Source organism: Triticum aestivum, chromosome 3D (genome assembly GCF_018294505.1).
Source record: "Triticum aestivum cultivar Chinese Spring chromosome 3D, IWGSC CS RefSeq v2.1, whole genome shotgun sequence".
Lineage (NCBI taxonomy): Eukaryota > Viridiplantae > Streptophyta > Magnoliopsida > Poales > Poaceae > Triticum > Triticum aestivum.
Genome location: NC_057802.1, coordinates 541,206,342 through 541,224,185, shown reverse-complemented (window position 1 = coordinate 541,224,185; position 17,844 = coordinate 541,206,342). Strand labels below are relative to the sequence as shown.

The 17,844-nt window shown below is 45.7% G+C and overlaps 1 protein-coding gene across 1 annotated transcript; it reads right to left on the bottom strand.

Annotated features, from left to right (window-relative positions):
* Positions 1-5,647: 5,647 nt before the first annotated feature.
* Positions 5,648-11,364, bottom strand: LOC123075273 (uncharacterized). The gene is made up of 8 exons (XM_044497923.1): positions 11,021-11,364; positions 10,367-10,432; positions 8,604-8,977; positions 7,970-8,106; positions 7,715-7,844; positions 7,341-7,629; positions 7,129-7,244; positions 5,648-5,999 (listed from the first exon to the last, which is right to left on the bottom strand). Exons 2-7 carry the CDS (start codon positions 10,412-10,414, stop codon positions 7,134-7,136), a joined length of 1,089 nt encoding a protein of 362 aa, XP_044353858.1. The 5' UTR covers positions 10,415-10,432; positions 11,021-11,364; the 3' UTR covers positions 5,648-5,999; positions 7,129-7,133.
* Positions 11,365-17,844: the final 6,480 nt, after the last annotated feature.

Sequence of the window (17,844 nt, the reverse complement as noted above, 5' to 3'; positions counted from 1 at the left end):
AGGAAGTCTCATCCCCTCCTCAGCACGATCACATTTGTCCGCCACACTAGTAGAAAAAGGGCCATTTATCCCGGTTCGTAAGGGCCTTCTGTCCCGGTTTAGGAACCGGGACTAAAAGGTCGTTACTAATGCCCTTGGCCTTTAGTCCCGGTTCTTACACGAACCGGGAAAGATGGTCCTCCACGTGGCCGTTGCGGCCAGCCCAGGCAGGGGGGCCTTTGGTCTCGGTTGGTGACATAAACCGGGACCAAAAGGCATCCACGCGTCAGCAGCTGGCTGGAGCTGAGGTTTTTTTAAAGGGGCTGGTTTAGGGGTTTTGGGGGTTAATTTAGGTTGTTATTAGCTAGCTAATAGAGAGAAGTGTCCTCTCTTATATCTCCGTGCTTGGTTTACCAACGCTACTGCTATGCCTAAACATGGCTTAGATTGAAGTGAAGGCAACATGTGGTGCATGTCAAAAGTAATACTAATCCTAACTTGATGAAGTTTGGATTGTACTACTTTCGACATGCACCACATGCATGTTGCCTTCACTTCAATCCAATCCATGTTCATTTCACCAGCTGATATATAATAACTCTTCATGCTCGCATCATGCATCATCATATATAATAACAAGTCCTACTAATCATCATCATACGACTTCTACTCGTTATTAATAACAAGTCATACGATCATCATCCTCATAGTCATCGAACCAACCCTACTTAATTGTTCTTAGCACATGATCATCAGTATTAGGTAGGACCTAAATACCCTCTTTAAGGTAAAATAGCATAAAATAATATAGACCCTGACTCTCCATTATGGAGAATGGAGATCATCCTATCTCCAATTCTTGCGCTTCGCTTCCTTTTGCTTCCAAGAACCTCCTTACGACTGTCCATACATTTTTTCCATTCTTTGATTGTCATGTCTCCACTTCTTTTACAAATCCGGTATGGACAGTTGAGATTCGTAGGCACGAACCGGTACCAATGGATGTGGGCCAGGAGCGCGGCCCATTGGTCCCGGTTCGTGCCTAGAACCGGGACAAATGGATCCAGACGAACCGGGACCAATGCCCACGAGGCCCCGGTCGGCCCCCTGGGCTCATAAACCGGGACTAATGCCCCCATGGGTCCCGGTTCAAGAAGAACCGGGACTAATGGGCTGGCCAGACCCAAACCAAAGCCCTGTTTTCTACTAGTGCCAATGTATAGAGCTCGTTGACGGTCTTCGGCAACCGGACGTTCATCTTTTCTCGCATCTTTCGATTACGCACGTTTGTATGAAATGCGAGAATCATAGCTACCGGGTGTACATCCGAAATGTTGAGGTGCACACGACCGAATCTCTGAATGTACTTGCGCAAATTCTCACCCTCTCTCTATGGGATCACTTGCAGGTCGTTGGGCTGTGCAGGGGCCTTGTGGCTTCCGGTGAAGGCACCAACGAACTCATTGCATAGATCTGCACACAAAGACATGGAGTTTTCTGGCAAATTCATCAACCAAGATCTCACATTGGGCTTGAGCACCAATGGAAAGTAGTTGGCGAGGATCTTTTCGTCTCTCCCCCGGCAGCTTGCGCGGCAATCGTGTAGATGCCCAAGAATTCTGTCGGGTTTAGCTTGTCGTCGTACTTCTCGCCCGCCGCTGACGCCGTAAGGGCTAGTTCCCATGCGACAAGATCCTTTTCTTTGGCGTTGAGCAATGGCTCGCGCTCTGTCAACTTGCCATCACAGGTTCCAGCTTCTTCTTTGGCGGCAATGAGTTTTTCCTCCTGCCTTATGAGATTGCGGGCCTGCTCATTATACCAAGTGTGCAGCTCGTTCGCTTTCTCCTTCAGCTTCTGGTCAACCAGATCTGCAGCTTTGCGCTCTTCTTAGGCCCTGCTCCACTTTCGGTTGTACCTTTCTTGGACGCATTTGAACCCGGTGGCCATGATCTCCAAGAAGGCGAGATCCTCTACGCTATCAGTAGCATCAGTGGCCTCGGTGATTCTTTGAGAAAGGGGGAGCAGGATTCGAGAAATTTCTTCATAAAAGTTTGGCTCTGCAGTACCGGATGAACTGGGGGCTCCAGATCCATGCTGAGAAGTGATCAGCGCCAGACTGCTTGATGGGTCCTGCAAGGTTGCTGACGCTGGCTGGTTGTCGGGGATTGGTGTGTTAATATTGACGGGCGCCCCCTCCACATCCATTCCGCCAAGATCAGACGTGTTGTCGGAGGACTTCTCAAGTTCTTCGGGGGCTTCTCTGATCTCCTCGACAACTTGCGCAAGGTTCTTTTCAGTGGCGATCTTGGTGGCTTCGTCAGCAGCAGCCTTTGCAATGTCAGTCACCTCTGTGAGGATCTCACCTTCTTCGGGAGATTGACCAAATTCTTTGATGGCCTCATTGATGTGCTGAAGACATATGAGGACAACAGGTCCGCCTCATTGATGTTTCAAAGTTTTTCAACTTAGCTTTTTCTTGTACTGTCTTTCTTGTCGTACAAAATGATCACTTGAACTCCATTGCCACTCCCCTCGGGAATTTTGTACGCGGGGAATCCTTCTGTCCTTTGAGAAAAAGGAGGAAAAGAAAAAGGAGTGGTTTGGGAACCTTGGCGGTTCGTCGGCCATTTCATACAAGCTAAAGCGTAATCACCACACCCCGTACCTTTCTATATAAATGAATATGTACACAGAGTTGCAAAAACACTTTTCAGCTTGCCGGGAATGATGTTGCCGGCAAGGTGCCTTGGTGGTCTCAGCGCAGCCACTCGATTTGTTAAGCGGACTCGAAACAAAGGAAGGGCGCGGCTGGTCACGACAAGGCTCCGCTCGCCGCAACTTGCTCGACTCGGCAAACCCAATTGAGCTCTGGATGGTGGCTCTCCATTCATCCATCTTGTCTGTTGTTGGAGGGAAGTTCAGCAGCATCTGGGCTCGCGCCATTGCCTTCGCTGCCGTTGCCGGCATGGCCAGGTGCAAAGAACGCGACGTCGCTCGACTTCTGGCAGAGCCAGCAGGAGCGCCATTGCGATCTTGCCACTGCGGCTCATGCGCAGCAGCGGGTCGGCGTGACGGAGGTGGCGCCTGGGGATCTTGTACTTGACCAACATGTGTCTTGTCGTGCGGGCGTTGCTAATCATGATCAACAACGCCGCTCAGGGTCACGCCGCGCCCATTTTGCGATGGACGTGGTGTGTATCTTGAGGCTGTATCTCTGGTCGCTGCAGCCGGAAGATCTTGGTTTGCGCCGGACCAGGTGTTGTGGCTCCGGTGAATGCGCTCGCCGGTGCGTGGAGGAGGTGGGGGTTGTATGTCCGCACCGCCCGTGCCGTTGTGGGTGTTCTCGCCAGAGGGTCGAGGAAGTTGACTGCCTCCAGCGCCTCCGCCTCCTGCTCCGACCACGGTGGGCACGACGACCGCGCCGCCTACGCTGGCCGTGCCACCCGCGGTGTTCGCACCGCCCATATTGGTTGCGCCGGAATCTTGGAAGTGGAGGGATTTGCCATGGCGACGCCCTTCTTCTTCGGAGCCATCGACGATGAAATGGGTGGTGAAGTTGATGAAATCGACGCGCACTCTACTGATTTAGGTTCACGCAGGTGGCCACCCTACCTGGCGCGCCAAAGATGTCGTGGGTACGACCACCTAACGAGCCATCTAGCCCCTTTGTGGTTTAGCTAGGGGAATTCACAAGCACAAAGAGCAAAATCAATAGAGAACGCAAAGACTATTACCTAGGTTCGGGCCACCATGAGGTGTAAAACCCTACTCCTGCTTTGTATATTGGATATGTGTGAGCACAAGTACAAGGAGCGCTTCCCCCGACAAAGGTGCAGAGAGAGCAGCTACGCATGTGAGTTGTGTCTAAGTTGGGTAGGAGTCCAACCCCTGTAAAAATGTTGCCCTGGCCCTCCTTTTATAGCTTAAGGGGTTACCACAGTGGCAAAACAATCATTATGCAGTGATTAGATAGCAAACAGTGCTATTATACCTAACTCTGTCAGTTTAGGACAAAAGCAATTAATGCTCCGTTAGGTGTCATGTAGAGGAGTCGTCCGCACGACAAGGATGCTGCACCGCTTTCCCAGCTACCTCCTATTATCTTGACACGCCATTTGGACGGGTGTCAATAAAAGTAAAACTCCCTCCAGCATGCTACACGTGCCCGACAAGTCTCACATAACTGCCTACTGGCTCGACACCTCACCGATCAGTGACTAGCTGCTCGATGAGGTGGAGTGCTGGCAGCTGGCGGGAGCTTGCCGGGCCTTCACCTTGCCGGCAAGGGTTGTCTTTAGTGTTGATCTTGATGTTGTATATTGATCTACTCCCCAGTTGCAGCCCTAGTTGCCTCTACAACTGGGTCTTGAATCATGATATTGGTCTTCTTAATGTGCTCCTTGATCTCACGAAGAGCGGCTTCTCTGGTTAAAAGATCTTCCTTGTAATCTAGCAAACTTGTCTTGAGTTATCCTCCAGCAAGCCTCTTTGCTGGGGAGCTGCTATGGCCTGTGCATAAGTCTATGGTACTAAGACCCAAATCTTAGTACACTGACAAATGGTCCTTTAACCTTAGCCGCCTCCCGGCACCAAATCTTGAGACGGACCGGGCCACGAGAGCAAATAGAGGCCTCATCCACCTCCTCCACGACTGCCAGCACCTTGCAGATCGCCTTGATAACCGGTTTGACTCTGAGCTTGGGCGGAATGTTATGAACCAGCATCCATGTTTCCTCCAGGAGCGCATTGGCTGCATCAGTGTCGACTGGAGGTCCGACTTGCACTGTAACATCGTTGCTCACCCACCACCTTGGACAATTTGAGCATGGCCTTTGTAGGGAACACCACTGAGAACACCCGCTCACTGATTTGCTGCACACGCCAGTCCCAGCCATCCTCGGACAAGTTGCCGAGTTCTTCTGTGAGAACCTCCACCGAAATCAAATTGTCACCAGTGATAGTGAGGGACGCTGCATTGGCCACGACTTGTGGTTCCGTCTCATCATCGTCCTCCATGTCGAGGTAGGACCCTCCCTGCCTGTCGCATGCCAAAACCAAGCATGGACAGCGAAGGCATCTTCCGCAGACCCGGGTATGGTAAATTTGACCATACATGATTGTTGTGCTGTCACACAGTGAAGGTAATCGCACGTCTTTGCAGGTAATGTGAGATAATTTTGGGAGCAGTAGTTGATCGGTCACAATGTAATTGCTGTAGGTGCTGGATTTCCTTGGCTTTGAAGAAATACCTGCGAAGCAAATACTATTTGAAGAGGTGGACGAGGGATGCGAGAGACGTGCAGAGAAGACCAGATGACTATCAACTCGATAATAATCCCGGCATCTTATGACAAGGCGATGGAGCTGCTTAAGTCTACAATGCAGAATCTTACACCTATCAATGCAGATCGAGCGAGATGGCTTGCGGGCTACCCATCCAAACGGAGATTATGGGGTTTTAGTTTGTGAGTCGACATGCATGTACACGACGTCCCCGCTTCGTCTGCACAAACGGCGGATGGCTTCCGCTTGGTCCCACAGCGTCCCTATACGGCCATTTTCTCATCCACGTGCGAGCATATACTACTAAAATACATGGCGCGGCCCAAACCAAACGCCAGCTGATACTCGTGGGCTGCTATGAATTTCGGAATATCCATGGGGAAACTTGGGACAAACACACACACTCTTTCCAGTGTGACCAACAACAGAAATCACTCCCACGGAAGACATCCCACAAAGCAACCACGACACTAGACATAGCAGATAAAACAGCAGGTTCTACAACCCGGCTCAGAACATCGGTGACCACCACACTCCCAGCAAACAGAGGGTTGTGCTATCATGGGAACAATCTAAGAACACCAAGACACAGCAGCACAGAACATCAGGCAGTGGCAACCTGATCCCTTGCAGCCTTGTTCTTGGACTTGGCAGATGTAGCCGCAACCAGGGCAGTGAGTGTCTGGATGAACGATTCCTGGAGCTCCTCGTTGAGCAAGAAACTTAACGCAATCATTCTGCATGGAAAGAGAATGGTTAGTACACTGTCTTCGTATCGTTATTAACATCAGCAATATTAAAATAGGTCCAGATTTAATGGTACAACCACTACAATAGATGTACAGTATTTCCCACAAACACAAACACAACACATGCAGTGACAGAAGGCCAAGGAATTCAAAAAGGCTAAAGCATAAATAAATGCAGTGCAAAGGAAATCCAATTAAACACACAACTTCATTCATATTCCCATACCAACAATCATCACACTGTTTTGCTATTGTTAGTTTTATTAATATATGCAGCTGGAGGAAGAATGAAGAGATATTTATAAAGAGAGAGCAAGAAAGGAGACGCAAGGGGGTGTTACGGGGGTAGAGATGACGTCGGAGTGGTCTTCCACCAAGGATTTGGCACTGGTTGGACAGTTGACACAAGGAACAGGCTCAGGGACTGAGGTGTGGACAGACCATGAGAGGCAAAAGATAAATTCTGGCTGACAGTGAATGAGCTTTTATATTGCCACTGGTTGGACAGTTGACACAAGGAACAGGCTCAGGGACTGAGGTGTGGACAGACCATGAGAGGCAAAAGATAAATTCTGGCTGACAGTGAATGAGCTTTTATATTGCTATAAGAGGCTAAGGGACAATACACGCACAAGGTAAATTTGCAAAGAACCCCCTATCTATGTACTAAATACTACATGTCTACCAATAGCAAAACAAAAAATTGAGATCATTTAATCATTTTGATTACAGAGTTCTGAGAATCAATAAATATAAAATATTTTTTTACCAAATATTATAGTTTTTGGCTTCGCATAATTCAATCTCCTTTTGCCACATGTTCCTGCCAAATAGAACTCATACACCTATTGGCAGTTTGGTAGACACTTCAACAATGAAGAACGAAGAAACTGATGAAAAGAACTTAATAAGGACAATAGAAAAGTTAGATTGACTGGTTTAATTTCTTTTTTCACTCCATAAGGATAATCTGAATTTGAATATAAGCGCAAAAAGGATGACATGAATTCTTCAGATACACATTGTATTATATATTCATATTCGACATCCAAAAAACAGCAATACAAACATCTTAAGCTGAAAAATAAAATAAAGCACAAAAATAGAAACATCTTACCACGTTCAATATTTCAAATTCAATTCCATTGCAATCTCTTGCACTTTCTGGTATAATAATTTCCATTCGTGTTGAAAATAGTGTTCAAGATCCTTGAATATTCCTTCTGCCAGCAACTATGGAACATTTACATATAAGAGTAAGCATTAGAAAATAAATACGTTTAAACAGGTAATTTTAAAATTGATGCTTACAATGTTCTCAATACTTACCTCGGGTGTAAGGAACTGAACTTCATGTTCAATGATTGTTCTCAAGGAGTATATGAAGCCCCTTAATGTTTTTCTGACGCGTGTTAATTGTACAAAGGAAAGCATGTTCCAAACATGTATTTTATCCAAATTCTCCTCCAATGTTTGTAGACTCAGATTAGACACTATCAGATGTTCACGTTCCATTTGTGGTTCCTTCAAGTGGAGTGCTATATATTGGTTCAAGGATAAAATATTCTCAAACTTTTCTCTGACAGTTAACAAGGCATAATGCTTTAGGATGTTTCTCCTGTGTATTTAACAAAAACATTTTTTTATCTTAGTACAACTCTACTGATGAAATAACTTTAAGCAATAAGAATTTATATTCTCACCCTTGCAGTTTTCTGTCGATAATTCTCTTAAAAAGATCTTTAGACTCTGGGGCTAGCGATACATTCTCAATCTTGTATCCCAACCTTACCCAATCGTTAGCTTTGGACTCGCTTATTGCTGCTTCAGTATCTACAGTAAATAGATTCACAATTAGAATATAATCAAAATGCAACTTACAAATGTACTTTGTATTCCAATGAATTAAACAGACCAATATAATTTGTAATTTGTATTTTTTGTTGTCAATTTGGTACCTCCTTTAATTTTACCAAACCTCCACAATCTCGCCCTTTGTGAACCGCCTTCGTTTATGATTGCAAAATGACTTCCATGAAACTTTGCGCAATAATAGCCTTGACGATGCAGCTCCTCCATGGCTACAATGACATCCCTATCAAAATAGCATAAAAACTGATTTTAATAAAATAATTAAAGGTGAGAACATAACAACGAATCAACATTTTCATACGTGCAAATCCTAAGAAGCCTAGGGGCCTGGAGTCAAAACTCATAAATATCAAAAGACAAAATATTGATTTTGTCATTAAGTCTCGGAGTACATTATTCAAAAGATACTTCACAATTTCCAGGAATCCGGTACCAACAGTTATAATCCACCCCCACCCCCCACCCCTCCACCAAACTCGGTTTTTCACTCAAGCCTTTTCAGCCAATGAATGAGACCTCATAGGGCAGCTTGTTGCTAAAACTCGGTATGAAAGCAGAAATAATTCAGGTCATCTAGTTAACAAATAAGCTAAAGAAATTTAACTTGCGTAATGGTAATGATAAGACCAATCATGAATATAGATAAAGAATTACTCTTATATAGGACTAAGTAACGCTACTGGTAAGATATATCTAGTGAACAAACAAAAAAAATTATACCTCAGCAAGTTTATGAAGCTCTCAGTGAATCGGTTTTGCTGATCAGTCGCCAATAGACCATCCCTCCGAAGGTATCCTTCAAATGTTGTTTCAAATTTTGTGACAGCCAGAAAGGAGTTATTTGAGTGCTGTCCTTTGCCAACCCCATATGCGAAAGCTTCAATTATCCCAGGATGATCAAAATTTGCGAGATTGTCATAATGAATCTTTCCAATTTCAGTATCTATGAAGCCCAATACAGTTACATCAATTGACTCCAAATTCTCAATTTTGTTACCCAATTTGATAAATCCATTGTAGTAGTGCAAAGAACAGGGGTGGTTCATTTTTTGGCCATCAATATCTTTTACAAAAATCTGACTTATGCCATCAACCTGAAATAAATAATAGTTTATCGTGATGAATATAGTATTAACAACATTATGAAATACAAAAATGGACTTTTACACTGTCTAAATATCCGCATAGCTCATGTAACACGCTAAATAATTTGTCATCATATTTAACCTTGAATACTTGTTAATTTAGCCCGTAAATCAGTTTTGCCAAGTGGTTCCTAGTATGTGGATGTGTAGTATCACCACATATATTGCCACATCCACAATTTTCCGCATTGGTATCTAACACACCATGTTAAATCCTCTGTTCAGGTTTATTAGTCCCCTTGTATTTTGTGTCAAACACTGATCATAAATTTGACTAGCAAAATACAAGTCATATGCCAAAAATAGCTTCATTAGAAACTTCTTTCAAATATGAATACAACAATATAATTTTTGTGGCATATCACTTATATTTTGTTAGACAAATCTAAGGTCAAAGTTTGACCCAAAATACAGGGGGGAGTGCTCAGCATCAAACATCAATCTTCTCTACCCCTCCCTTACCATCGCCAAGGGGAAAACAAAGCTCCATATTACATCTATGAACTATTGTCCTAGATAATATTTCAATCTTCAACTATACAATATAAATTATTCGAACCATGGTCATTACTTCTGAGACATAACAATGGTGGTTTGTCCACTATGGCACGTGATGTGGCAGGCACGGCAATGACATAGCAAATAGAAGAAGAAAAATATAAGTACAGCAAAGGCCTCATCTCCATTTCAAGTTCAGCGCCCAGTTATGGGTTCACACCATTGACAAGGAGGATATGAGCCAAGTCGTCATGCCCATCCTTTGAAAAATTGCTCAACCATGGTATCAACTATTGAGCAGTCGAGCATTGGACATCAATGTTCATCCTCCCGGAGGAGTGAGGCGCCTCTTGCCCAGCAAAATCGAGAGAAGGAATGGATTTGGGTCGACGGTCAATGACAAGTTATGTGATAAGAGAGAAAGGGGGGTATGACATGTGGCTCACGATTTATTAATTTTACACTCTTTTTCACAATGTTTGCAGTTTAGTTTTTTTTAGTCAACATTCTTGACCAAAGCTAAAAATTGATTTAGTGCAAATTTAAAATTACAACATTACTGAATAAAGTAAGTATTTTTTAAGTTGGGTATGACATATGGGACCCACTGACAGGTAAACACACACAAGTGGATGCCATGTCACACAAACCACTATGTTTTGGACTAGGAGCCAATTCGCATCCACGTCATAAAAACCACCTAACAAGACCAGTGCAGAGTAAAGTGGTCCATTGTTACAATTTTAAGAGGTTAAACAAGACCCAAAAAAGGGAATTTGGATGTTATGGGAGCCCTGCGAAGTTCCTTTCAAATGATACTCTTTAAGTAAAGCTACTTACTTGACGGGTAAGTGCAGACCCAACAGACTTGTCGTCATCTGCGTTCATATTAAAGAATTCTGAAACCTACAAATAAACACCATATATGTTATATAGAAATTTCAGTTTCTTCTTTTTTGCAGAAAAGAAAGAGATGTCTAATGATTATCTTAAAATTAACACATATTTTACAGAACTGATTTCATGATAAATACAGAGTGAAGATGGACAATGAACCTCATTAGTACATAAACCAGTGTCTCAATCATTCAACGCATGAATATTACTAACAACAACTTCTACTTGCACATACAAATTTGTTTAAGTCAGCTATTTGGGGACCACTGGAATATAAGGACTCGTGACTGGAATGGACAGAGACAGATGGGCGATGATAAACTCACAAGGAAACCAACTATCATAGCGGCAATTCCATAGTTTTCGCTTTTTTGTAGTGGCAGATTCAAAGTGTCATAATTTCCCTATAAATAGTAAGTAGTGTGCGCACGGACTCTTGTTAATGCTGATAGTGTTTTATGTACATTTTTGCTCCTAAATGCATTTTCCTAGCCTATTCTTGAACTCAACTCATAAAAGCAAACTTCATGATACAATTTCCAGGTTAAGAAAGTCATGAAGCAAAGTGACCAAGTTCACTGAAGAGAATGTTCGCACCAGTGTTGGCCCTTTTCAAGCCACGGGTCTACAGGCGGCAGATCCCTGCACGGTCGCTCGGGGCAGTACCAGGGCGTCACCGGCTCACACCTCCCCACATCAATGCTCGCTACGATTGGCTGGTCCTCCTTCTGTGCGACCGAGTCCCCAGAAGAGAATGCCAGCGCCCCTTTCCAAGCCACAGGCCTGCAAGCGGCAGATATCGGGGCGGGACCAGGGCGTCACCAGCTCGCACCTCGCCTTCGCCACGTCAACCTTGCTCCGGTCGGCTGGCGGCGATGGAAGGAGACGGGGCCGGGGACGATAGAACGTGGGATGGCGGGAGACTGGACCGGATGGTGCGGCAGCTGGATAAGACAAGTGACAAACTTGATGTGACAGCGGCTGATTACAAACCACGCTGCACTAGAGAAATTGAGGATTAAGGTGAGGAGTTGCTTGCCTGTTATCCCGGCGTGTGGACGAAGAACAGAACGGTGATCGAACACCTCAAGGGCGAGGTGGTTCGCTCCGTGCTGGGTGGCCTCCTCGACTCCGGCGGCCGGCCGATGAATAGGACGGTGGGTGCCCTAGACAAGAGAGATCGTGGGGGCCGGCGGCGCGGCGCGGCGGCGGCAAGAGATGACGGGTCGCGGAGGGACGGCGGAGGATAGGGGCTGCGGGGACGGACTCCGATGACGGCTGGCCGCGCGACGGACGCCCTAGGCTCAAGGTTCGCCGCGCGAAGGAAGCCGGAGCGCGGCGGGTGGTTGCGCAGCGGGCGGCGGACTGGTTCGGCACCGGTGACGGTGATGGAATGCGGCGGCGTCGACGACCTCGAGGTGGTGGTGAAATCGTGGGAGCGGGCAGGGGGATTGGGGAGCCGGGCAGACGGCTGCTGAAATACGCTTCCTTGGCAACAAATTTTCGGCCCGGTGCTGGAGCCCAACACACGTGGGTAATTTTGGCCGGCCCAATATGTCCCAGCCCACTCCGTTCTACGCGAGAGAAAACAGGGAGATACATGGACGGATTTTTTGGTGTGACAATTGGATACCGATGCCTTTTCTCTTATAATACTCCTACCGTTTCCCACTCTCCATACAAGACCCCTTTTCAACAATTCAAGGCCATAGCTGATTGCCTGCTAGGAAGATGGTACGTTACCGGAAAATACCGTATCCTCCAATTTACCTTCAGGGTAGTATCCAGCCTTTAAAACCTGTGCACATAAGCTATTGGGCTTGTATATTAGTCTCCATGTTTGTCGAGCTAAGAGAGCTTGGTTAAAGAGGCGGAAATCTCGAAAGCCCACACTCCCTTTATCCTTTGGTTGCATTAAATCATCCCAAGAACGCCAATGCACTTTCCTCTGTCCATTAGCCGAACCCCAATAAAAACCTCTCACCATTCTTGTAAGTTCATCACACACCGAAAAGGGTAACTTGAACACTCCCATAATGTATGTGGGAAATGCTTGAGCTACGGACTTGATGAGAGTCTCTCTACCGGGCTGAGCTAGAAGGCCATCACCCCACTGGATGAGTCGTTTTGTCAACCTCACGGATTTTGAAATATTCCTTTAGACATGTGTCCATCAGGAGTTGGAAGACCCAAATATTTCTCCTCAAAAATCAGGATAGTAACATTCAGAACCTCTCTTACTTCTCCTTGGACACCCCTGAGTGGTTTAGTGTCACATCAGAAGCGTTTTTGCTGGTTGTTTTCGTTTAGTTGGTGCTGTCAAAAGGTTGCAAGCTGTAGATGGACACGGTATGTTCGCGGTGCACACGTCCAAGAAAAAATAGTGTTCTTGGACATGCTTCAATGTTATGTGGGACTCACGGGCTTTCCCACATAACCCACATTGAACCCACGTAATCCCCCACACGCTGACACGCAACCACTGGATGACGACGTGGCCATGGGGATCAAGCTAACTAGATGATGGCCCGACGCGTTGCTGCAGGAAACTTGCTAAACGGATGCATAAAAGTTTGTCTAATCTAACTATCTAAAAAGAACCTAAGGATCCTTTTCCTGCTAGAAGGACCACGTCCTCCCGAGCCTTTCATCAAAATCCACCTTCCCTTCATTCTGTTTCGCTTAGAAAACACGTTCGGCTCCCTTCCTTCCTCCATTGGTTGCCCCCTCCTGTCAATCTCGCTACCAGTTTAATTACTCCACCGATTTGGTTCACGCATGGACGTTTTCTCTCCAGTATTAATTCCCCCTCCCCCCCATAGTTCTCGCTAACTTCCTTCTCGCTCTCATCCTGAGATACTCATCGTCTCTCCCCAAGGTATGGATTGGCACAATGCTTCCTTTCTAAAGCAAACTTTGCCTATTAGCATTCAAACTTACAAACAAACAAATGCCTGGGGGTACATAAAAAGGAATTTAATTTCTACAAAATGTGGACACTATTACCTTGGCTCATGAGGGGATGTTCAAGGCTATCTTACAAGATGTTGCCCCCTTCCCACTTTTTGTGTGTATCAACCGCCATGCCCATTGGCGATTTCTTTAGGTGTATTTGTTCTTAGTTCCAAAGGACTAGTTCTATTGTGCCATGATGTACAAAACTTGATGGAGGGTTTCCTTGCCATGTTGGTAGATGAAATTTTTCTCAACTTGAACCTAGTTCCGCTCACGCAACACAAGCTATAACATTTGGGTTGTGTGGAGGATCGTTTATGTATCTAAGAGAGTAACGCGGAAGCGAAACTGGCAACAAGTAAAGGGGGAAGAGATAGGGCTTCCAAACACGAAGATGTATCCTAAGTGTTGGATTATTGGTGCAATCATCATACGGGTGGAGGATCAAACACTGAGTCCTAAGATAAAAAAAGGTCTTGATTTTCAACCGCCAAGGTCTAAGCCCACCTATCGCCATGGCCATGGACACCCAGTCCAAGCCTAACTCGGGGTAGGTCTCTACACAGAGTAGGCGATATCTGGCCTTGTACAAACTATTGGCTCCTCCACAACTTGAAGGCTAGGGCGTCATCATGGACTATGTATGCCAGAATCAGTATGGTTTTATAAAGTCTAAAACTATTCAAGAAAGTTTTTCCTGGACTTTGGAATATCTGCACCAGTGCACCAGTCTGAGAGACCCATTGTGATATTAAAGCTTGATTTCGAGAAGGCATTTGACATAGTTGAGCATGAGGCCATCCTCCAAGTCCTTCAAGCTCAGGGTTTTTATCTCAGGTGGATCTCAGGGATTAAGGAGTTTCTAGCTTCTGAAACCTCATCAATACTACTTATTGGTGTACCTGGTGTTGACGTATAGATGCATAGCCCACCTTTCTCCATCAACTTGAGCTTTTGGTGAACTAGCTGGTGCGTACAGTTCTACATGGTATCGGAGCCAAGTGGTCTTGAGTTCAAGACCCGGCTGGCGCAACTAAATTGCAGCCCACTTTCGGTCCACGTTTAGGCTTGAGTGAGCCACACGTGAGGGGGAGTGTTGACGTATAAATGCATAGCCCACCTTTCTCCATCAGCTTGAGCGTTTGGGTGAACAAGCTGGTGCATGTAGTTCTCAACTTGGGGTCAAGCAGGGAGATCCTCTGCCCCCTTCTTTTTGTGCTTGTTGTTGATTTATTGCAGTCTATTGAAAACATGATGCTTCAAAGGGGTGAGTTGCATCTCCCCATACCATGCCATGACAAGGAATTTCCCATAATCCAATATGCTAATGACACACTTCTAATCCTGCTTGCTATGGACTCTCAGCTTTTGGCAATGAAGAAAATGCTAGCTACATTGGCCGAATCTACTGGCCTGGCAGTTAATTACCATAAATCTCCATTACTGCCAATTAATATTAATGAAGAGGCTTCGAAGCTTGATGGAGTTTTTGGTTGCCAACTAGGAAAGTTGTCTTTTACTTATCTAGGTCTCTTTTTGGGCACTACTAGGCCTAGGATTTTGGAGTTTTGACCTTTGGTTGAATATATGGAGAGGAGGTTGAATGCAAGCTCGTCCTTCTTAGACCAGGGTGGTAGATTGCAACTGCTTAATTCTGCCATGTCCTCCATGCCTATATTCTTGCCCGTGGTTCTTACCGGTGGAAGGACGTTCTCAACTTGGTTGATGGTTTCAGGAATGTCACATGGGTAAAAGTAAACAAAGGTGACACAGTGCTTTTTCTAGAATGATTTCTGGCAACACTCAAGGCCTGTTATTCCTTTGCAACAAAGCTTCCAGAGGATTTTCTCTTATTTTTCTTATGCTAAAGATCCTTACATCACTGTGAAGGAGGTGTTGGAATGTGATGACATTTTATCAGCGTTTCATCCACCCCTATCTGATGTTGCTTATCAGGAATTGCATGAAATTCAGCATATGCTATCCTCTCTGAATAGGCAACCAGATAACAATGATGGTTGGCTTTGGAGAAACTGTGATAACGGTTTTACACCTAAAAGGTACTATGATTTGGTTCATTCTCCAATTATTTCCAATCCCATCCTGTTGTGGATTAAAATTGTTGCACCATGAAGATCAAAGTGTTTGCATGGATGATGATAATGGACATGTTAAATACTAAGGACATGCTGCAAAGAAGGCCCTGGAATATATCTGATGGTACCGATTGCATTCTATACCCAACACATGCCAAAGAGGACAGAGATCATTTGTTCTTCATGTGTAATTTCAGTATGAGGATCTGGAATTATGTACAACAGTTGGCATGTTGCCGCATAACTCACCATGAGAATCTATGTTCCATCCATCTTCCTTGCGTGGTCTTCGTGGGATCGTTCGCACTGGCCTTCTCATAGATGTTGGAGACGGTGGCGGCAGCGACGGCCAACGCGTATATGGTGAGTTAACGAGCCAACAAGCACATACTGGTGCACCTTCCGTCGGACACGATCAGGGCGTCCCCCAGGACACGGTGGCCGGGTTTCACACGAAGAAAGTGTCGTCACGCGAACCCGTGCAACGACGACAACACGTTAACATCCGAGGAAGCCGAGGCGAAGGAGATAAACGGGAGACAATATGGTGTCGTCAGACCTGACGAAGGGAGAAACACCATCGAGGGAACGAGGAACCCATCATCCAGCAGGGGAGGCCGTGCATGCCTCACAGCGAAGAACGAGGTTAGAGGTGCACGTGTCCCCGCGGTGCCGGACCTGGCTCGCGTCCCACCATGACCTTCTTCTTTGACGCTAGATTGTACAACTTCCCTGACAACTGTGCACTCATCAGTGCCGCTGTGGGCGTGTTTGGTTACATTGCCAATCGAGCCTAGCCTGGCTCTACTAAGCCGGTTTGAGGGGATGCAGGCAAAAATACCTCAGATGCACATAGTTTGGTTGCTTGCATGTACCTTAATTAGTTGCATGAGACAACCATTTTTGACCCGGCGTTTGGTTGCCCGCATTGCATTATGCACACATATGACATGGTGTTTGGTTGCAACCTCCATAAGGTGTTGTCACCACTTGTAACTAGTGATGAGCTTACCACACACAATCTGAACATGTAGTGCCAGCTAGTTAAACAAATAACAGTTCATCCTAACTACTATCAAATGACAGAACAAATTATTAAGAGCCATTGGCTAAATAGGGGATAGTTCATCAGTGTTGCTTCTACCAGATCTTCCTCTTCCTCTTCCTCTTCTTCTGCTTATGCTTCTGCTGCTTCTGCTTCTTCTTCATCTTCCTCTTCTTCAAATCCTGCACTAACCTCTGTTAAGCCACATTGCCTCTGTCCACTCCAACCTTTTGTTATTCCAAGCGTCATTGTCAAATGCCTCTACACCATGGCCGGAGCTAACAACATCGTCAGGCTCGACCTCTTCCTCCTCAGGCACGTGTTCATCAAAGCCCCACTGGAGGATCCAGTTATGCAGAATGCAACAAGCAAGAACAAGCTTAACCTGAGTGGAGTATGGGTGGAATGACTTCTGATCCAGGATCTTAAACCAATTCTTCATAGCTCCAAATGCCCTCTCAACAGTTACTCTAAGGCTGGAGTGTTTGAGATTAAACAGCTCCTGTGCAGTCCTAGGATAGTTCCTACCAGAGAACTCGTTGAGATGATACCTGGTTTTCCTGAAGGGTGGAAGAACACCTGACGAAAATGCATAGCCAGCATCTCCAAGGTAGAACTTGTCGTCGGGGATGTTGATCCCATCAGGTCGACTCATGTTGTCATTGAGAATGTTAGCATCATGCGCTGACCCCTCCCAGCCAGCCAACACATATGTGAACTTCATATCAAAGTCAACAGCAGCAAGCACATTCTGTCTTGTGTAGTGCTTTCTCCCCCTGTATGTTGCAGACTGTGACCTAGGAACTCTGGCAGTGACATGAGTACCATCTATTGCCCCAATGCAATCCTGAAAATGGCATCACAAGGCCATGTTAGTGCTCAACTTGAACAATACAAGCATATCAAGCCATGCAAAAGTGTATATTGTTAATGCTCATCTTGAAGCATGGATACCATCTTGGGCTTCCGCGAATCTTGGGTGGAGTCCGGCCAGATGGTCTCCTGATCATCTCTCCTCTAAGCTCCCCAACAGCAAAAAGCACCTGTCTGAAGCACCTAGAGATGGTCTCCATTGATCTCCTGAACGTGTTGTGAATGACCCTGAACCTCTAGTTATGGCCAACAACATGGAGGAACATGGCCACTTGCTCTTCCACACTGGTGTTGATGTTATCTTGTAGCAGCCCCCTGCTCCTAAAGGTCCTGACAAGCCTGGCAAATGGTGCTCTTTTCATTCGAAGCATCCACAGAGCCTCGACGTCATTGCAGTTGTAGATGTAGTTCAGATTTTGGATCCTCTCCTGTTCTCGGATAAACATTGGACC